Raw genomic sequence first — 23,324 nt, 5'->3', positions numbered from 1 at the left:
GGTATCCATATTCACTATTCATGTTCTCACATTTCTTTCTCTTTTTTAAAATTTCCTGACGAGGGATCAAACCCATGCCCCGTGCAGTAGAAGCAATAAGTCTTAACCATTGGACAGTCAGGGCAGTCCCCATGTTTCACATTTCTACATATAAACTTCTTGAAGGCAGTATTCTTGTCTGAATAATTCTTGTATCTCACACAGCCTGGAGCATCATGCCTCACATATAGTTGTTTGGTTTTTTTTTTAAGAATAAATGAATGATTCCATATACAAGCTGTATTCTCTGTTCTTAACAAGTTTGGCTAAGACAGTAAAGAATCCGCTTGCAATGTGGGAGACTTGGGTACAGTCCTTGTGTTGTGAAGATCCCTTGGAGAACAGAATAGCTACCCACTCGAGTATTCTGGCCTGGAGAATTCCATGGACAGAGGAGCCTGGCAGGCTACAGTCCATGGGGCTGCAAAGAGTCGGATACAACTGAGTGACCTTCACTTCACTTCACTTCAACAAGTGATAAGATAATACACTTATTTAAACAAGAGAGTAAAGTGGAAGTGGGTTGAGAATATAGAAATAAATTAGATGTTAAGAAGGCAGCCATAGACATTAGAAAGAATGCTTGTAGCTAAAGGATGAGACAAGTTTTATTCCTGGTGAGGACTCTAGTTTCTGGGTCATTGTTTTAACTTTAACTTTTAAGTTAAAAACTGCATGTGTATACATATATACACACAGCCTTCATCCACTGATAATGAAAACATGTGAGGCCATTTGAAAAACTCAATACAGCAAGAGGACAAGCAGCATCTAGCACTTAGGAGGAGCGTTTCAGTTTCTGATGCTTTCTCAATGAGTTTCTGCGAGATGCGTCAGTGGGGGAGGTCGTCGGTGTGGTCTACCATGTCTTATACACCACAATATTCAAACACATATTAGGACTGTGTTTTCCTGCATATTTCATGTTATTTTTAGCCAATAAAATGTGAGCAGAGGGACTTCTCTGGTGGTCCAGCAGCTAAGACTCAGAGCTGCCGTGCAGGGAGCATGGGTTGGATCCCTGGTTGAAGAATCAAGATCCCACATGCCTTGCCGCGAGGCCAAGAAAATACATATTGGGGAGGCAGAAGCTTTAAAAGACTGATCAACCACATTTTCTCTCTGTTCCCACCATCAATCAAGGACACCTGGTGATGAAGCCTTCTTAACTAGGGTTCTTGAATAGTGGTTCCCTGCCATTGCCTCAGCCAGTTCACAATGGACAGAAAATGTGAATGAAAAGTGAATCTTTGTTGAGTTAAGCCATTGAGCTTTGGGGGGATGTCTGTCATGTCAGCCTACTCGGCACTATCCTGAAGGGTACAGTCATCACCTCCAATCTACATCCTCCTCATGATATGGGCATCACTGTAGTGGAGGGAGTAATACAGACTCTGGTGTCAGACTACCTGAGTTTATGTCTTGCTCTGCCCCTTACTAGCTGCACTATGTTAGGCAAATTACCCAACGTCTACCTAAAATGGGAATGATAGTAGCATTGTCAGAATTAGTTGAATAAACATACATAGAGAGCTGAGAAGAGTGTCTGGAACATACTACAGACGACTTGGATGCTTATCACATTTGAAGGAACTGTTGTTAAGTCACTGAATTGTGTCTGATTCTTTGTGACCCCATAAACTGTAGCCCACCAGGCTCCTCTGCCCATGGGATTTCTTGGGTAAGAATACTGAAGTGGGTTGCCATTTCCTCCTCCGGGGATCTTCCCGAGCCAGGCATTGAACCCATGTCCCCTGCATTGACAGGTGGATTCTTTACCACTGAGCCACCTGGGAAGCCCATGAGGAACTACAGGAAAGTAGAAGGATTTTCTTGTGGCCACACAGCTGAAAATCAGGATTCTAAGACTAAACTGGGGCTGTTGTTTTTTAAACCTCATGCACTTCACAACGTAGATACTGTATGTGTTATGTGAGTCTGGGCAAATAGCTAGATCCAACCCAGAGTTTCAACGGTCATAAAATAAAACTCTAGCTGATTGTTTCACTTACAGAGCCTCTGTGAGCCCCAGAGGAGATAATGGATGTTAAAGCACTTTGCCAACTAATTGTGAGGGTCTATTAAACAGCACTCTGTGCTAATGCCATTGGGCAATTAACATTATCCAGGGAATGCACTGGAACATCTTAATGAAAAGACATTTAGATTTTTTATTTTCTTCTACAAAACAAAAATCATAAGAAGACAAACATGGTTGCTACACTGCGTTTTCTTTTTGTTGTGTCTGGGATTTGACTTAATAAAAGATAAGAATGAAATTATGGCAAAGTAATGAATAATTTACAGACAGTGATCCTCTTTAGAAAGGCTGCCCAGCGGTTGCATAGAACTACAAACACATACCATGTGTTTCAAGCCCAGTTCTTAAAGGGGTGCTCTGTGTATTCTTGAAATTAAAATGCATAGAATTCTGCTCTGAATTACAAATCCTGTTTAATTTTTCCAAAATAAAGCCACACAGATGCTTTGCTGTGCTTCATCACCGCAAATAAAGAAAAAAATGCCTATAGATTGCTCACCTTATAAACATGTTACCTTCCCTTTCTTCTCCATAAACTCTGAGCTTCTGGAGGGCAGGGGTACCATCTTTCATTTCCACATGTTCAGTACTTAGCACATAGGTGTGCTGTGTGCTCAGACGCTCAGTCGTGTCCGACTCTTTGAGGCCCCATGGACTGTAGCCCGCCAGCGCTACAGCCCTCTGTCCATGAGCTTCTCCAGACAAGAATACTGGAGTGGGCTGCCGTTTCCTCCTGCAGGGATCTTCTCGACCAAGGGACTGAAACCGTGTCTCATGTCTCCTACATCGGCAGGCAGATTCTTAACCACTAGCACATAGTGCTCAGATGTACTTATTGAATTCATGGACAAAACCCTTCTTTCTCTGTAGCCTTTGGCTGCTTCTTAGAGTCCCAGGGGAACTGTGGAGGTGCCTTTGGGCCTGCCAGTTGGAGAGTGGGGAGAATCTCCACATCTCCCCCCTTCAATTCAAGCAGCTTTGCTCTCATGTGTTTTCATGGAGGGCTTCTATCTAAGATTTCTTTGAAATGAAGACTCCACTTAATAGTTATTACAATTGGTTCTGTAGCTCTAGATCAAGCGGGGGTGCCCATAATGCAACAGTTAACCAGCAAAAAGCGATGATGTTATTTCCTGTAACTGAACGGTTAAAGAGTGCTTGGTGTATGGTAAAAGATGGAGAACCTTAGAAATGTTCTTTCAGTTGAAATGCTGGGAAAAAAAGGAAGAGCATGGGAGTTAGTTATGGAAGCCAATTACAGCCACTGGGCCGGGTGTTCTGCGCAAGTGTCAAGGTTTATATTTACAATAACTCTGTGTACCATTACCAGCGCCATTTTACAACCGAGGAAACTGAGTTCCAATAAGTTCCTTTCTTTGGTCACACATACAGCAGTGGAATAGCTGGGATTTCTCCCCAGGGGTGCGAGTCTAAATCCAGGGGTCCACCTCTACTGCCTGGGATGGTTTACTTTGAGAAAGAAGCCATCCTCAACGGTCCATGAACCACTGGGGTTCAATCTGGCTCTGCCCAATAGAGGGACGACACAGTCTCTGCTGGTTAATTCCCAAAGTCAGCAGACCTATGACAAGCTCCCTTCTGTAGATTTCTGAGTTCATGGAAGGTAGCACAGGAGTCACTCACTGTCAGGGTGGGGGCTGTCAGCACGCTGGGCGTGGAGCCCGACTTTGCCTTCAACCACGATCTGTTCCACAGCCTTTACTGGGCGCTGGAGTCAGCTTGCCTTATAAAACTTGCAGCTCATCTGCTTCTAAAAAGTTGAAAAACTGCCATGTCTTATCCTGGCATGGACGTTGCAGTCTCATAAAATACTTCATATGATGTCCACAACAGTTCTGATAGGTAGATACCTATCAGGATTACAAACTTCCATTTTACAGATGAGGAAACTGAGGCTCCAAGAGAGTTAAAACATATTCAATATCTCTTCTGTGTTGACCTCATGTTCTGTGTTGACTTCATGATCTCCCTTCATTCTCATGACCACCCGATATTACATATCCTATCCATTTATCTCATTCATTCATCCAACAAGCATTTCTTGAAGACCTCGGCAGATATAAGCAGGGAATCAAATAGACAAAGCAGAAAATCTGTTCCTGTCTTTATCGAACTTGAATTAGGATGTTTTCCCCCCATTTTGCAGCTAAGAAGCCTGGCATGGAGAGAGGTTAAGTCTCTTGCTCAAGGTTAGGAAGTGATAGGTCCTGATTGGCCCTCAGAACACCAAACTGCAGGCTGAGAGCTCCATGGACACCTGGCCGCTGCTTGTAGTCCATTCAACGTCACCCTCCTGCTTTTGGGAGTGGGAAGGTTCCTGGTCAAAAACAGTGTGAACCCCATGAGAGAAAAGCAAGAGAAAGGATCCAGCCACTCATTTCCCACACTGAGCTGTATGTCTTTCTCTCTCTGTAAAAATAGATATAAAAAACTAAGGTTGCCCTAAATGATGAGTGTGTGAACATGTGTGTGTGTGTGTGTGTGTGTGTGTGTGTGTGTGTGTGTACTCTACAAAGCATATTTCTTTAAACTCACAAGCACTTTTCTATGCCATTGAATACTAACACAAACCATGGCAACTAACGGTTCCTCATTTCCCTGTTTTGTAATATGCAAAAATTTATCTAACCATTTCCCTGCCTTTGGACATTTAGGGATTCAGATGAATATGCCTCAGGGTCTTTGCCCTGCCACTAACAGGCTGTGCGTCATTGACAGGAAGTTATTTATCCAATCAGAGTGCTATTTTCCTCCTCTGACAATTGAGGAAAGAGACAGTAGCTTCTTCACCTCACAGGACTGTGGTCACTATTAGGCGAGGTGAGTCAGGAAGGTTATTTAGTATGGTGTCTGGCACATGGTAAGCATTCAATCAATATTAGCTTAATGAACTATTGCTACTAGATAGATTTGATCTTTACCATTGTAAATAATTTTGTGAAAAGAACCCTTGCTCTTGCATTACAGACAACTCTGTTGCATTTTAAAGAGAACTACAGCTTTGTGGATGCTGTAGTCAATGACTTTTCAGATCAAGGTAAGAAAGGGGTTTGGAAAGGAAAGAAAGATTTGTATATAAAGAGAGAGACAAGGGAGAAAGGGAGAGATAGAAAGAGTAAAAAAGAAGTTCAAGAGGGAGAAAGGAGAAGGAAGAGATGCCCAGAGGCATGCACTAGGCTTGGATACTCCTGCCTCTTAAGGGAAGAAAAACAAATCCTGATTTTCATTCCTCATCCTGCCATGCTGCTTGGCAGGACACCCCCACCACAAGGATTAAGACCTTTGCTCCAGTTAACCATTGGGGACAAGCCAGTTTCTGCTTGGCATTCTGGTGTCATTCCATGTCTTTTTAGCAACTGCAATGAAAAGATCAGGCTCTGCAGTTTTCATTAAATTTCATCAAGGGAGCCTTTGCAGACCGTTAATAAAGATATTGCATATTACAGAGCCCACCTTCAGCTCTAGCGTCTTATAAGCTATCAAGCCTCCCCAGAAATAGAGCCAGGGTGTGTGAAGAAGTGCCACCTGGAACCACTTTTCAATCTACTTAATGGAACTATTATCTAAGCCTATTTTAATTAATTTAATTTTATGAACAGACATCCATGAGATGCTATTAAATGCTTCATTAAAAATAAAGCTACATTCAATCACCTTTTTTTTTTTTGGCATTCACCCAGCTAATATCATGTTTCTAAAATCAACTATTTTTTCTAATGGAATACATTTACTAAGAAGTTTGATGAAGGCTTACAATCTTGTGATTGTCAGAGGTTTACCGACTTCTCTTCCCACTCAGTGTCAGTTCTGATAATTTATTAAGGATGTATGTGAGACTTCCTAGGCTACCCTTCGATCCTTTGGGTGTCAATAGCAGATTGCAGTCATCAGAAAGAACTCCAGAAATCTAGAGAAGAGATTAATCATGCTGTCATGGTTAAGACCAATGGTTTTGAGGGCAGATGGTTCTAGACTGGTGCCCTTGTTCAGCTACTAACCAGCTCTGTGGTTGTGGGCAACTACATGAACCCTATAAGCTCCAGTTTCCTCATGGGTAAAGTAGGAGCCTAATTCCAGAGGTGAGTCAGGATGCAACCACACAGTTGTATGGTTGTTTATGGTAAACATAAACCACAGTTGTTTATGGTTAACAGCCACTCCAATGGACTTCCCTGGCTGATTCTGATTAGTCCATGTTGTAGCCATATTAGTGAGAGAGTCAATTCCTAGGCAGGTTGATAGAAAGTCCAGGGTCTCTGAGGAGGAGAGGTGGTTGTGGGGTGGGGGGGTGGGGGGGCAGGGTCTGGGACTCTCAAGGAGGAGATAGGGATCTGGAATTCTCAAGGAGGTGGAAAGGACAAACGCCCTTTTCCCTCTACATTCCTGAGTATTAGTCACCTAGGGCTTCCCTTATAGCTCAGTCGGTAAAGAATCTGCCTGCAGTACCGGAGACCCAGGTTCAGTTCCTGGGCTGGGAAGATCCCCTGGAGAAGGAAATGGACAGAGGAGCCTGGCAGGTTATAGTCCATGGGGTCGCAAGAGTTGGACACGACTTAGCGACTAAACTACTACTACTACTAGTCACCTAAAACGTTTCTCTCTTTAAGCCTGGAACTGATGATTACACTACAAACAACTCAGTTTAAACTCCTTACCAAGGATTATATGGGGACTTCCCTGGTGGCTCAGATGGTAAAGTGTCTGCCTACAGTGCAGGAGACCCAGGTTCAATCCCTGGGTTGGAAAGATCTCCTGGAGAAGGAAATGGAAACCCACTCCAGTATTCTTGCCTGGAAAATCCCATGGGCGGTGGAACCTGGTGTGCTACAGTCCATGGCGTCACAAAGAGTTAGACACGACTGAGCAACATCACTTCACTTTCAAGGATTATATAACAACAATGTCTCCTGCTTGAAGACAGTTTCTCCTTCCTGCAAACCTTCTGACTAATCCTGATATCTTAGAATGTATATTATGGGAGTCCGTCTGGTAAAATGTTTCTATTGGTAAATTCTAAAAGATGCTTACTCCTTGGAAGGAAAGTTATGACCAACCTAGATAGCATATTCAAAAGCAGAGACATTACTTTGCAGACTAAGGTCCATCTAGTCAAGGCTATGGTTTTTCCAGTGGTCATGTATGGATGTGAGAGTTGGACTGTGAAGAGAGCTAAGTGCCAAAGAATTGATGCTTTTGAACTGTGGTGTTGGAGAAGACTCTTTAGAGTCCCTTGGACTGCAAGGAGGTCCAACCAGTCCATCCTAAAGGAGATCAGTCCTGGGTGTTCATTGGAAGGACTGATGCTGAGGCTGAAACTCCAATACTTTGGCCACCTGATGCGAAGAGCTGACTCATTGGAAAAGACCCTGATGCTGGGAGGGATTGGGGGCAGGAGGAGAAGGGGACTACAGAGGATGAGATGGCTGGATGGCATCACCAACTCGATGCACATGAGTTTGGGTGAAGTCCGGGAGCTGGTGATAGACAGAGAGGCCTGGCATACTGCAATTCATGGGGTTGCAAAGAGTCGGAAACAACTGAGCAACTGAACTGAATCCTGTTATCTTAAAATGTAAATTGTGGGAGTGGGTCTGGTAAAACTTTCACAAACTTGAGACATCCTTTTGATTTATTGTAATAACTAATTAAAAAAGTATCTAATTCCCTTGCTAGACTAGTGAGGGGGACACTCTCTGCTCCCCCTTCTGATGTCTGTGTCAGAAGCTTTCTCTGTCCCTTTTTATACTTTAATAAAACTCTGCATCACAAAAGCTCTTGAGTGATCAAGCCTGATCCCTGGTTCTGAAGCTAAATCTTCTTCAGAGATCATAGTATCACTAGTTGTTCAATATTTTGCTCTCAGCCCTGCCTAACTCCTAGAACTGCTATATGGACTAAATGAGTGAAGACATGTAAAACACTTAGTTCATGGCATAGAGTAGGCGTTCATTAAACCTTATTGTTATTATTATTTTATTAGACTGGAAGACCTAAAAAAATGAATAGATTTCTGTAACTTAACTGAGTCCAATTTTCCAGTGTCCAAACTCAGCCCTGATTGTACGATTCTATTAAAAAAAAAAACATTTTCTGGTGATAAATGCATGCTATGTATTTAAATTTTCAAAAGAACACTCTGAGTTAGGGCTCTTATGATTCCCATTTCACAGAAGAGGTCATGTAGGCTTTGAGAAGTGAAGAAGCAGGAGCCATATTACATCTTCTGACTGCAGTTCAGGATGAAGTGTGTTCCCTAGAAGTCATCTCATGGTGCCATAGTCACTCTTCCAGGGAACCATTGCTGTGATCACATCCAGCAACAAACTAATAAGGTGGTGTATGCGTGCTTAGTCACTTAAATGTGCCCGACTCTTTGTGACCGCTTGGACTGCAGCCCGCCAGGCTCCTCTGCCCATGGGGATTCTCCAGGCAAGAATACTGGAGTGGGTTACCATGCCCTTCTCCAGGGGATCTTCTCAACCCAGGATCGAACTCAAGTCTCCCGCATTGCTGGCAGATTCTTTACTGTCTGAGCCACCAGGGAAGCCTAGAACCCTGTCCAAATGCTTACAGTATTATCAATCAACAAGGGACGTTTACTATAATGATAAAATTTGATTTAAACTTCTAGGTCACATATGGTGTCTTGAGGGACTCTTGGGGTCTCAGCTTTGGAGGATTATAACCCTTTCCTATTTCACTACTGCTCTATTTAAGGTCTTTACTCCTCTTTCCTGTACTGTTATAAAAATATCTCCCAACCAGTTTCCTTCCCCTTGGCCTCTGTTTTCTCTCATCCAGAGTCAACTGGAGAGAGTTGCCATCTCCATGGTTACCCTCCTCAAGCACCAATCGGAACATGACACTTCCCCACTTCAAGTGTCAGAGACTTCCCATTGCCTGTGGGATAAAACCTGGTGTATCTCGAAAGGTCACCAACTATCTGTGCACTAACTCCACAGACTGAATTTAGAATTATAGTGACCAGGGAGCCTGCTTCAAATCCTTCACACACACACACACACACACACACACACACACATGCACAAACATACCCATGAACACACATGTATAGACATAGAAGTGCACACATACTCATGCATATTCACATATCTCACAAAGACACATGCGCACATACACACCATATGTATACACATACATACACACATATACATGCCACATATGCATACACAGCACACATGTACATATATACAACACGCATGAAAGAAAGTGAAGTTGCTCAGTTGTGTCCGACTCTTTGCAACCCATGGACTGTAGTCTACCAGGCTCCTGCGTCCATGGAATTTTCCAGTGAAGAGTACTGGAATGGGTTGCATACATAAGCATATATACACGTGCACACACATATGCACATATGTGGTTTCTGTCATTCTTAACTACCAGGGTAACCTTCTTCATAGCCTTGTGGTTTTTAAAGGTACTTAAAATTTATTTGGCTGCACTGGGTCTTAGTGGTGCCACCCAGGCTTAGTTGCCCCAAGGCACGTGGTATCTTCCCAGACCAGGGATCAAACCCACATCCCACGAGTTGCGAGATGGATTCTTTACCACTGGGCCACCAGGGAAGACCCATGACTTTGTCTTTAGGAAAAAAAAAAACTGGACCTCAGTGAAAAAGACCACTGTGGAGATAACATAGATGGGGAAACCGTTCCCTTACGCTTTGACTTCTGACAGTCTTGACTCTGTTTCATTGAGAAGCCTTCTGGTGTTCTGAGTAGCAGCTCATCCCACCTTTCCAGATTCCAGCTCTCTGTTCCCACTAGTGTGTGATAGAAGGAGAATCCCTATAACATATTTGGAGTGATCAGTGAATAAAGGCCCAGGGCCATTTTGAGTGTTGGTTTGCCATTTGTGCAGGAGTTATAAATCTCACCCAAGCATGGACACGACTGAAGCTGCTGGGGTCCAGATGCCATCTCACCATCAGAGCACCAGCCCCTCATTGTCAGTCTGTACTCTGGGGACTGGTATTGGGATTCCGACTCCTTGAGGAAATGTCAAAAAGGGGGACAAAGAGAAACCCTGACAAGGCAGGGGCAGTACCTCAACAGGGATCCATCTCTGATGACAAATATACAGGGTGGCCATCAAGCCTGGGGATATCAGTCAATAAATGGCTTATCAACATTACAACATATGCAAATAATGTTAAGTATGGTTCCAGACTTGACGGCTTCTTTGGAGTTTTCCAGTTGGAACAAGTGCCTTTGGGCTGAGTACAAAGTTGCATTGTGTCTAGGTGGTGCTTGGTTAAGATTTTTGACTTTTTAGTAAAACTATAGAACTGGAATTTTCTTATCCACACATGGAGGTGTAAATATTGTCTGCTGGTCATCCCTCAGAGTGCGATACTTGACAGGAGTGGAAACTCTACAAGTCCGAGCCAATTGCAACTCACATTTGCCTACTTCTAGAGCTTGTGTTTATTTCTCTGCACCATGCTTTGTTGGTAACCGGAAGAATTCATGCTGGACCTCAAGTCACCTACATTATAATCAAGGAGTTGTTTGAGCATTAATAGACTCTGACTCATGCCGTTAAAAAACATCCTCCTGAATTGTCTTGTTCTAAAGGAAGTAAAAGCTGTACTTAATAAACTAACAAGAGAAAGTCCTTGAATCACTTCAACTCCTCCAAATCTCAGTGTCCCACTCCAAAGCTTCAGAAAGGACACTTTAAATTGGTTAAAATGGTCAGGAGGGATAAGATCCTCTCCAGAAAGATAAATGGTAATGTTCTGAGAATCTTAAAGCATTTTGACAATAAATGTTCATTTCTTCTGCAATGTCATCTCTGCAGCATATCTTCTGCTGAAGTTCAAGTTAGAAACTCCTATAGAAAGTCTGTGAATGAATGGGTAAAGGGAATATTCTTTCTTTCTTTTTTTCCTTCCTTCTCTCTCCCTTCTTTCCTTTCATTCTTCCTTTCTTTCTCCCTTTCTCTCTCTCTCTCTACACAGACACAGACACACACACACAGAAACACTGGAATATTATTCAGGTTTAAAAATGAAGAAAATCTTGCCATTTGCAATAACATGGATGAATGTGGAGGGTATTATACTTGGTGAAATAAGCCAGAAAGAGAAAGATAAGTCCATTTATATGTGGACAGTTTTTTATTTTTATTTTTTTATTTTAAAGCTGTACCAATAGGCACAGAATAGAAAGGTACTTGTCAGGAGTTAGGGATGAGGTAGAGAACAGGGTAAATGTTGGCCAAAGGGTAAAAATATTCATTATAAGATGAATAGGTTCTGAGGTTCTAATGTAAACATGATGACTATAGTTAACAATACTTATTGTATATTTGAAATTCACTGAGAGTAGGTCTTAAGCATTCTCATAAAAAGATTACTATGTGAAGTGATGGCTGTGTTCATTAACTTGATTGTGATCATCATTTAAAAATGTTTAAGTAGAGTCTTTCCTGGCGCTCCAGTAGTTGCAAGTCTGCCTGCCAGTGCAGGGTACACGGGTTAGATCCCTGGTTTGGGAACCAAGATCCCACATGCGGTGGAGCAACTACCCTGTGTGCCACGACTACTGTAGCTTGCGTGCTCTACAGCCTATCCTCATCAACAGGAGAAGCCGCCACAATGAGAAGCCAGCGCACAAAAGCCGGAGAAAGCCTACGCGCAGCAGTGAAGAGCCCATGAGCCTTAACAAAGACTCAGTGGCTCTTAATTTTATTGATCAATTTAATCTTAACACAAATTTAAAGAAAGAGAGAAAGACAGAAAGTCAGTGGAAAGTTTTGCTACTTAAACTTGATTTTGATAAGTCATGGTTGATAAGTTACAAACTTGCAGAGGCCTCAGAGCTGGTCTAGTCCAACTTTCTCATTTCAGACAACCAATCCAAGGAACATCTCTATTGGGCAGCCATAGACAAGAGAAGGACCCCGGAGTGACCCATTCATCACTGTATTTCTGGGGCTTAGCACAGTATCTGACACATGGTAGAACTGAACAAATGATCTGTTGACTGACCCACTAATTGACTGACAGAGTAGAGTTCACAGACCTCATCAACTGCAGAGCTGGTATGAAACACTGGGTCTTCTGGGTTTGGGCCCACTGACTCCCTTGAAACTAGTCAACACATGATCACAATTCAACCTAGTTTTCAGGGTGAGACTCTCAAGCATCTGGATTAACAGCTGAGAAGCATCTGTAGCCTTTCCCATCTATGAAAGGCTGATCAAAGGGAACTCTGGTGGGAAGTGGTGGACTCCTTTCTCTATCCCTCTTGGAAGAAATGTCTGTATCTCTGTAGAAGAGGAGGTAATAGCAGAGTGGACATCTCCAGTCTCTCTCCATCAGCCTACCCGGTCTTAAGGTTCGTGAGGGTGGGGTTTTTCATTATATATGCGTGTGTGCTAAACTGCTTCAGTTGTGTTCAACTCTTTGTGACCCTCTGGATTGTAGACCACCAGGCTCTGTCCATGGAATTATTCAGGTAAGAATACCGGCATGGGCTTCCATTTCCTCCTCCAGGAGATCTTCTCCACCCAGGATCAAACCCACATCTCCTACACTGGCTGGTGGATTCCTTACTACTGAGCCCAGGGAAGCCCTCTCACCATACACCTCATGGCAAAGCACCTCACTGCTTTGACCAGGCCCTGGTCATGGGTTGGTTCCAGAAGTGGGACCCTGAAGGCCTGCCCAGGGGGCACACCTGCCCTCCCAGAGTGTGATGTCGGTCTCAGTCTTGAAATGACCAGGGTTGCTTCAGTGGGACAGGATCGTATTTAGGAAAAGTGTTTCTATGCCCTCTTCTTAATTAGGGGACTTCCCAGCCTTTCCCAGTGTCAACGGACTTCTGCCTGAAACCTGAATAAAGTCAGGGATCTGTCAGCAAGTAGAAAGGTCAGGCACATGGTGTTGGTCACAGCCAGGTTCTACTGTAACAGAGAGGGAGCCTCCAGCTCCTGAGGTTCCCCCTGTCTGTACCCAGACTGGTCTTGGGAACCAGCAGGCAAGCTGAGCCTACAGTGGAGGGTGTGCATGGGGGTGCAGGTTGCTGTCTCTGCTGACTTTAATCCAGACTAACACTCCCAAGCATCACATGCATACCAGGTAGACTATATGACCAAGGTGTGAGTTCACAGGGAGAGTCTTCCAGTATCTTTTCAACAATACTCTTCTCTTAATAGGTGAGGCAGAAGCCATGGAGATTTCTGTCCATGGGTCCTTTCTTTACTGGCTTTGCTGTGGTTGTGGGAGGATGTGATGCTTGAAGGATCTGCAAACATTTTGGAAACTTGAAGGGAGCTTTGACAACACTGAGCTTTTATCACACAGCCACAGTCTAGTTCTAAAGTCCTTGACCTCAATAACTCATCCGTCTTTGATTAAATCTCTGTTTGTCAGATATACTGACCAAAGCCAACAGCACTTGTCACACACCCATAAAGACACCCCTGTCTGCCCTTCCTGTTGACCTTAGGATAAAATGCAAGTGAAAGTTATTCAGTCGTGTCCGATTCTTTGTTAATTCTCCAGGCCACAATACTGGTGTGGGTAGCAGGTCCCTTCTACAAGGGATCTTCCCAGGGATCAAACCTAGGTCTTCAGCATTGCAGGCGAGTTCCTCACCAGCTGAACCAGCAGAGAAGCCCAACAATACTGGAGTGGGTAGCCTATCCCTTCTCCAGAGGATCTTCCTGACCCAGGAATGGAACCGGGTTTTCCTGCATTGCAGACAGATTCTTTACCAGCTGAGCTACTGCAACCCCTTAACATGATTGAGAAGGCCCTGCAGGTTCTGGCTGATCCCAGGGTGCAGCCTGCCTGTCACCACATTCCAGTCGAGACCTCACCAACTGCCTTGGAAGCACATCCCAAATTCTGCACATGGCCATCTATCCTCCAGGCTCTCCATTCCACCTCCAGGATCTAACGTCTTACTCTTCAGGTAACAGCTTAGACATTTGTATGCTGGAAAGTCTTCTCCAGCACCCCAGATTGCACAAACTGTTGGTTTTCTATCACCCCCAACAACCCTGGTTTGATTCATCTCAGAGCATATTGTACTGTGTTGAAATTGTCTATGCATTATCTCTCCCTGAAGGTAAGCACTACATTCATCATGTTCCTTGCTGTATCCCCAGAAGACCAATTTGTTGAACAAATAATGAAAGGGAAGTATAACTAGAACACAATGAAATAGCAGGTTTATTGGTTTTATGGGAGAACTAATGGGCATAAATCTTCATGAAATAAGTCAAAGAGCTCCACCTTGCAACATACACATGATTGACCGCAAAGGATAGGGTGCTTTTGGTCTTTTCCATCAAGCCCACCAAAGGCCGGTATTAGGGAGAAGGTCCCAAGTTACCTGATGGTTTTGATCATGCTGAGGCCCATTTCAACACAGCAGTGGGCGTGGTCCTGGCGGGGCTCAGGCAGTCCTGAAACGCAGTAGTAGCAGTCCCCCAGGATTTTAATACGAAGGCAGTGATGCTCCTGAAAGGCATAATGTGGGAAAGGATTGAGTCAGCAGACAGGTAAGTGCTTCTGAACGGCTTGGGAAAGAGGGGAGCTGAGTCAAGAGGTCTGCACCTTGGGATCAGGGGCTCCTACTTTTGAAAAGCTGTTATCATCTTCCTAGGAAATTAGGGGATGTTTGAAGGTATCAGGGGCATAATGGAGTCATGGAAAAACAGTGTATTTTGGGCCTGACAGATACACTGTCATATCCTGGCTCTAATCTTAATACCTACTGTGTGGATGGACCTGGCGGAGTGGGCATTCAACTTGGGTATTCAATGTTCCCCTACGAGTCCTGCTCCCACTGATACATTTCTTTTCAGGGCATGTCCTTGGTTTGGTACCTTTTCCTTTCTTTTTTGTTAGCTCAAAACAAGCACTTAAATATATAAATCACTTAGAGATACCAGCTATTTCAACTCTATATAAAGTCCTTTCCCAGCTAGGGTACTGGCACCTTAATAAGACGGGCTGACTATGTCTAATACATACTTCCATTCATTTATTAATTCATATGCTTATTGATAAAAACATCAGTTAAGCACCTATATATCATAAAGCAACCATTGTCTCTGACACAAAGGTGATTAATAATAGCCCCTAGTATGCACCATGAACTGCCCTGGTGGCTCAGTGGTAAAGAGTCTGCCTGCCAAAGCAGGAAACCTGGGTTTGATCCCTGGGTCGGGAAGATCCCCTGGAGGAGGGCATAGCAACCCACTCCAGTACTCTTGCCTGGAGAATCCCATGGACAGAGGAGCCTGGTGGGCTACAGTCCATGGGGTCGCAAAGACTCAGACATGACTTAGCAACTAAAGAACAACAACAATATGCATCATTTACTAAACAGAATGAATCTCACAGCAACCTTGAGGTAGGTACAGTATTTATCCTCATCATTTCACCAGTGAGAAGCAGGACACAGCTGATGGGGGATTCACATTCTTGAAGATATGATTCTTACAAAGTTTCAAAGAGCAACAAGCATCTAGGAAACAGTGCATCCTTTCATACTGAATTGGAATAGGCTGAATTTTGCAGATTTTAGAGGAACGAGAACCTGGGACAGTATAGCACTGGGGCAGAGTGCTGGCAGAGGAGCTCCACTGCCAGAGATCAAATCCTAGACGCCCCCACCCCACCTCATCTTTACTGTGTGTCTTTAGGTAAATTACTTCACCTCTGAGCCTCTGTTGCCTCATCTATAAAAACAGGATAAGGAAGACTAGGACTTCAGGGATGTCCCTGGTCATCGCGTGGTTGAGCTCTGCACTTCCAATGCAAGGGGCGTGGGTTCAATCCCTGGTTGGGGAAGGGATTCCACAGGCCATGTGGCCAACCAGTTTAAAAACAAATAAAATAAAATTGGGTTTTTAGGAAAGAAAATAAAAAGAATAGGACTTCACTGTGTGACTGTAAAGATGAAGGAAGATGATGTGCGTGAAGGCTTAGTATAAGGTCGAGCAGATGCGGCACTAAAAGTACTGCCCGTCTCTGTGCTGGGGGCTTGGACTCCTGTCCTAGTTCTTCCACATTTCTATCTGCGACCACAGCAGAGGCCCTCTAGATCTCCTTGGGCTAGATGGCTGGGCCTCAGTGGCCTGTGAGGTGTTCTCTAGATTTGAAGCCCCAGGAGCCTATGAGTCTATGGCTTTGTGGGTGAGCAGCTCTCCTTGGGAAACCAGAGTCCAAGGGCAGGAGGCGGGGAAGTGCAGACACAGAGGGGCCTGCTGAGATGCCAGAAGCACACCGATGCCCTGGTACTGCAGGCAATAAAGCACCATGTTGGCTTCCTAAGCTGAAGAGGGGTTGGGACATCATGTTTGAGTAACGAGTGAAATCACTCTCCCAATAAAAAAACAAATACCAGATTTTTGGATCGCAGCCATTCTGACTGGTGTGAAGTGGTACCTCATTGTGGTTTGCTGGGCATACACACCGAGGAAACCAGAATTGAAAGAGACACATGTACCCCAATGTTCATCGCAGCACTGTTTATAATAGCCAGGACATGGAAACAACCTAGATGTCCATCAGCAGATGAATGGATAAGAAAGCTGTGGTACATATACACAATGGAGTATTACTCAGCTGTTAAAAAGAATTCATTTGAATCAGTTCTGATGAGATGGATGAAACTGGAGCCGATTATACAGAGCGAAGTAAGCCAGAAAGAAAAACACCAATACAGTATACTAACACATATATATGGAATTTAGAAAGATGGCAATGACGACCCTGTATGCAAGACAGGAAAGGGGATGCAGCTGTGTATAACGGACTTTTGGACTCAGAGGGAGAGGGAGAGGGTGGGATGATATGGGAGAATGGCATTCTATCATGTATACTATCGTGTAATAATTGAATCACTAGTCTATGTCTGACGCGGGATACGGCATGCTTGGGGCTGGTGCATGGGGATGACCCACAGAGATGTTATGGGGAGGGAGGTGGGAGGGGGGTTCATGTTTGGGAACACATGTAAGAATTAAAGATTTTAAAATTAAAAAAATAAAAAACTTAATACTAAAAAAAAAAACAAAAAACAAAAAACAAATACCAGACAGGGAAAAGAGAATCAGAACTGGCTTTGGTGTTTCCCTGTCTGCATCAGATCTCCAGGGTCTTGCCAACCTTTCCAAACAGGCCCAGATGCAATCTTCAGAATGCTGATAGCATGCACAGCATCCCATAGTTATTTTTAGGAGCATGTAGCTTCTATCTATTGGCAGCTTCAGTGCCACTAATTTTGCAAGACAGCAAAAAGGGAAGCTCAAGACCTTCACTTATTTCTTCTAACACATTCTAACATCTAGACTGTGACGGCCAGAATAGAACTAGATACTGGCCACTGGTTCTGGTGGTTTCTAGATTTGTAGAGTCCATGGGACAGTTATATACATACATACATATATATATATATATATATATATATATATATATATGACTTCCCTGGTGGCTCAGATGGTAAAGCATCTGTCTACAATGCGGGAGACCTGGGTTCAGTCCCTGGGTTGGGAAGATCCTCTGGAGAAGGAAATGGCAATCCACTCCAGTACTATTGCCTGGAAAACCCCATGGACAGAGGAGCCTTGTAGGCTACAGTCCATGGGGTCGCCAAGAGTCGGACACGACTGAGCGACTTCACTTCACTCATATGTGTATATATATATATATATATATATATATATGTATGTATATATATATAAAACAACCAGAGGGCCCAAGAGACTGCATCAAGGTTCAATTTTTGTGTTTTGCCAAGGAAGTATGAAAAATGCCCATCAACATACAAAAATAACAACCCAACTATCCCACTATTCCCATCACTTTTTATAAAAGAAAGGGCATTTTTAACTCACTTCAGTCTGTATAATAGGTTCTAGGTTCATCCACCTCATCAGAACTAACTCAAATGCATTCATTTCTATGGCTGAGTAATATTCCATTGTGTATATGTACCACAACTTCTTTATCCATTCATCTGTCAGTGGACATCTAGGTTGCTTCCATGTTCCAGCTACTGTAAATTGAACAATGGGATACATGCATTTTTTCAACCCTGGTTTCCTCAGGGTATATGCTTAGGAGTGGGATTTCTGGGTTATATGGTGGTTTTATCCCTAGGTTTTTAGGTGTTAGTTCTAAAAGGTCTTGTAGGTCTTCATAGAACCATTCAACTTCAGCTTCTTCAGCGTTACTGGTTGGGGCATAGACCTGGATTACCATGATATTGAATGGTTTCCCTTGGAGACGAACAGAGATCATTCTGTCATTTTTGAGATTGCATCCAAGTACTGCATTTCGGACTCTTTTGTTGACCATGATGGCTACTCCATTTCTTCTGAGGGATTCCTGCCCGCAGTAGTAGATATAATGGTCATCTGAGTTAAATTCACCCATTCTAGTCCATTTTAGTTCGCTGATTCCTAGAATATCGACATTCACTCTTGCTGTCTCTTGTTTGACCACTTCAAATTTGCCTTGATTCATGGACCTGACATTCCAGGTTCCTATGCAATATTGCTCTTTACAGCATCAAACCTTGCTTCTATCACCAGTCACATCTAGTGGAGATGATGGCATTCCAGTTGAGCTATTTCAAATCCTGAAAGATGATGCTGTGAAAGTGCTGCACTCAATATGTCAGCAAATTTGGAAAACTCAGCAGTGGCCACAGGACTGGAAAAGGTCTGTTTTCATTCCAGTCCCAAAGAAAGGCAATGCCAAAGAATGCTCAAACTACCACACAATTGCACTCATCTCACATGCTAGTAAAGTAATGCTCAAAATTCTCCAAGCCAAGCTTCAGCAATATGTGAACCGTGAATTTCCTGATGTTCAAGCTGGTTTTAGAAAAGGCAGAGGAACCAGAGATCAAATCACCAACATCCGCTGGATCATGGAAAAAGCAAGAGAGTTCCAGAAAAACATCTATTTCTGCTTTATTGACTATGCCAAAGCCTTTGACTCTGTGGATCACAATAAACTGTGGAAAATTCTGAAAGAGATGGGAATACCAGACCACCTAACCTGCCTCTTGAGAAATTTGTATGCAGGTCAGGAAGCAACAGTTAGAACTGGACATGGAACAACAGACTGGTTCCAAATAGGAAAAGGAGTATGTCAAGGCTGTATATTGTCACCCTGCTTATTTAACTTCTATGCAGAGTACATCATGAAAAACGCTGGACTGGAATAAACACAAGCTGGAATCAAGATTGCCGGGAGAAATATCAATAACCTCAGATATGCAGATGACACCACCCTTATGGCAGAAAGTGAAGAGAAGCTAAAAAGCCTCTTGATGAAAGTGCAAGAGGAGAGTGAAAAAGTTGGCTTAAAGCTCAACATTCAGAAAACAAAGATCATGGCATCCGGTCCCATCACTTCATGGGAAATAGATGGGGAAACAGTGGAAACAGTGGCAGACTTTATTTTTGGGGGCTCCAAAATCACTGCAGATGGTGACTGCAGCCATGAAATTAAAAGACACTTACTCCTTGGAAGAAAAGTTATGATCAACCTAGATAATATATTCAAAAGCAGAGACATTACTTTGCCAACTAAGGTCCATCAAGGCTATGGTTTTTCCTGTGGTCATGTATGGATGTGAGAGTTGGACTGTGAAGAAGGCTGAGCATCAAAGAATTGATGCTTTTGAACTGTGGTGTTTGAGAAGACTCTTGAGAGTTCCTTGGACTGCAAGGAGATTCAACCAGTCCATTCTGAAGGAGATCAGCCCTGGGATTTCTTTGGAAGGAATGATGCTAAAGCTGAAACTCCAGTACTTTCGCCACCTCATGTGAAGAGCTGACTCATTGGAAAAGACTCTGATGCTGAGAGGGATTGAGGGCAGGAGGAGAAGGGGACAACAGTGGATGAGATGGCTGGATGGCATCACTCACTCGATGGACATGAATCTGAGTGAACTCCGGGAGTTGGTGATGGACAGGGAGGCCTGGCGTGCTGTGATTCATAGGGTCGCAAAGAGTCGGACACGACTGAGCGACTGAACTGAACTGAACTGATCCCTAGTTTTTTAAGGAGTCTCCATACTGTCTTCCATACGGACTGTATCAATTTACATTCCCACCAGCAGCGCAAGAGTGTTCCCTTTCTCCACACCCTCTCTAGTATTTATTGTTTGTAGACTTTTTGATGATGGCCATTCTGACTGGTGTCAGATGATATCTCATGGTGGTTTTGATTTGCATTTCTTTAATAATGAGTGATGTTTAGCATCTTTTCATGTGTTTGCTAGGCATCTGTATGTCTTTTTTGGAGAAATGTCTGTTTAGGTCTTTTCCCCACTTTTTGATTGGGTTGTTTGTTTTTCTAGCATTGAGTTGTATGAGCTGCTTGTATATTTTGGAAATTAATCCTTTGTCAGTTGTTTCATTTGCTATTATTTTCTCCCTTTCTGAGGGTTGTCTTTTCATCTTGCTTACAGTTTCCTTTGCTGTGCAAAAGCTTTTAAGTTTAATCAGGTCCCACTTGTTTACTTTTGTTTTCATTTCCATTACTCTAGGAGGTGGGTCATAGAGGATCTTGCTATGAAGTGAGTCAGAAAGAGAAAGATAAATATCATATTCTAATGCACAAATATGGCATATAGAAAAATGGCCCTGAAGAATTTATTTACAGGGCAGCAATGGAGAAACAGACATAGAGAATAGACTTATGGACATGGGAGAGGGGAGGAGAGGGTGAGATGTAAGAAAAGAGTAACACGGAAACTTACTTTACCATATGTAAAATAGACAGCCAACAAGAATTTGCTGTATGACTCAGGAAACTTAAACAGGGGCTCTGTATCAACCTAGAGGGGTGGGATGGGGAGGGAGATGGGAAGAAGGTTCGAAAGGAGGGGATATATGTATACCTATGGACTTCCCTGGTGGCTCAGACGGTAAAGCATTTGTCTACAATGTGGGAGACCTGGGTTCGATCCCTGGGTCGGGAAGATCCCCTGGAGAAGGAAATGGCAACCCACTCCAGTACTATTGCCTGGAAAATCCCATGGACAGAGGAGCCTGGTAGGCTAAAGTCCATGGGGTCGCAAAGAGTCAGACACGACTGAGCGACTTCACTTTCACGGCTGATTTGTGTTGAGGTTTGATAGAAAACAACAATATTCTGTAAGGCAATTATCCTTCAATAAATAAATAAAATAAACAAATAAAAGTGTGAAGGTCATCAAAAGGAAGGAATGAGAAGCTGTCATATCCTCAAGGAGTCTAAAGGAGACATGAGAATTAATATAGTATCCTGGTTAAAAACTGAGGCAATTTGAATGAAGAATAGACTGTCATTAATAGTAATCTATCAAAATTTGTTCATTAATCTCAATGAGTGTATCATACTAGTGTAAGATTTTCATAATAGGGGAAACTTGCGTGTAGGACATATTGGAACTCTGTACTATTTCACAATTTTTTTCTATAAAGATAAAACTGTTTTAAAATAAAAAATACATTCAACTAACTTTTTTAAGGAAAAAAAAAGGAAAAGGCATTTTAACACTGAAAAAGTAAAAAGACACATGCTTGGAATAAAGAAAAGCTTTTGGTCCTAAATGAAATTAATGATAAAAACTCACTACATTTCTGTATATGTATTACAGATATGTAGATATACATGCAATTGCTACATATATATACTGCATATATTGCTAAATATATATAGATATAGACATATCTATATGTATACATAGAGATATGCACACTACAGAAATGTGAGTTTTCATGTACATATATATATCTCATAGTGGCCACAAGTTAAAATTTGTTTGCAAAGGAGCAAATCCCTTGCTCTTATTTTGAGTGAGAACACTGAGGCTGGGAGGCAGTGACTGGTGACATCAGTCGGGCACCCTTCACGTGCAAATGGTCTTTGGGCAGAGCTTGCAGTGACTCAGGCCATTGGTGACCTGGTGCAGTGGAGACATCTTCCTTCCTGTTGACCATGGGAGGAAGGAGGGGAAGTGTGGAGCAGGGAATACTTTGGTCTAAGAATCAGACCTCCATTCTAGTCAAATTTACCAGCTGTCTGACCTTCGATAAGTCATTGAAGCCACTGATACACGGGCTTCAATTCGCCATATGACTCCAGTCAAAATGATGCACTTGTCCTCAACAAATAACAAAGCAAGCATGACTGTCGACTAGCAATGACAATGACAGCTAGCATCTGAAAGTAGTCCTCTCCACATTCAACACCACACCTTATCTTTTCTCCTCTGAGTATCACAACAGCCTTGAACACAGCAGAGTGTGTTTTTAGATACGAAAATTTCAGCGTACAAGAGATGGAAAACTTCCTGTGCCACAGGGCAGCTGGCTAAAAAAAATGATATGGACTATAAATGATATTCAACAGCCCCAAATCCGTGATTTTTCCATGAAGACAGAGGTGAAAGCATTTTGGAAAAACTTAGGGAAAGGGAGTTGTATTTATTAAGCACATACTACGTGCCAGGCTATATGCTGAAGGCATCACATTGACCTTGTTTAGTCTTTAGGACCATGATCTGAGCCACGTGTCACTTCACAGATGCATTACGGAAATGAAGGTCATCCAGCAAGTCAGAGGCAGAGTGGAATTCACAGCATTTCTGTCTGACTTTGGGGCTCCACGCTCCCTTTAGAAAAATACCGAAATTGTGGCAGAGTCTAGGATGATAGATTTCCTGACAAAATGTGTTTTGGAAGGAGACATGGAAAACAGTTTATTACCTTTTGGAGCAGACAGAGGACAATGTGGTGACGACGTTTGCAGGGTCCATTTTCCTTCTAAACAAAAGGTGAAGCTGACAGCTTCTTGAAAAATTGTGGTCCCCAAATAAATACCATTTGTGTATGTATATCAGAGAAGGCAATGGCACCCCACTCCAGTACTCTTGCCTGGAAAATCCCATGGATGGAGGAGCCTGGTGGGCTACAGTCCATGGGGTCACGAAGAGTCAGACATGACTGAGCGACTTCACTTTCACTTTCATGCTTTGGAGAAGGAAATGGCAACCCACTCCAGTGTTCTTGCCTTGAGAATCCCAGGGACGGGGGAGCCTGGTGGGCTGCCATCTATGGGGTCCCACAGAGTCAGACACGGCTGAAGCGACTTAGCAGTAGCAGTGTATGTATATATGGCTCAGACAGTAAAAAATCTGCCTACAGTGCAAGAGATCCGGGTTCAATCCCTGGG

At 43.1% G+C, this 23,324-nt stretch overlaps 1 protein-coding gene across 1 annotated transcript in view; it reads right to left on the bottom strand.

Annotated features, from left to right (window-relative positions):
* The window catches only part of ADCY8 (adenylate cyclase 8), a 232,153-nt gene that overhangs the window by 116,116 nt on the left and 92,713 nt on the right, over nucleotides 1-23,324 (bottom strand). The window contains exon 5 of the mRNA XM_052651651.1: nucleotides 14,470-14,597. Within this exon, the coding sequence (XP_052507611.1) occupies nucleotides 14,470-14,597 (128 nt within the window). The remainder of the gene's footprint in view (nucleotides 1-14,469; nucleotides 14,598-23,324) is intronic.

This window comes from Budorcas taxicolor, chromosome 14 (assembly GCF_023091745.1).
Source record: "Budorcas taxicolor isolate Tak-1 chromosome 14, Takin1.1, whole genome shotgun sequence".
Taxonomy (NCBI): domain Eukaryota; kingdom Metazoa; phylum Chordata; class Mammalia; order Artiodactyla; family Bovidae; genus Budorcas; species Budorcas taxicolor.
This window is presented reverse-complemented; position numbering and strand designations above follow the sequence as displayed.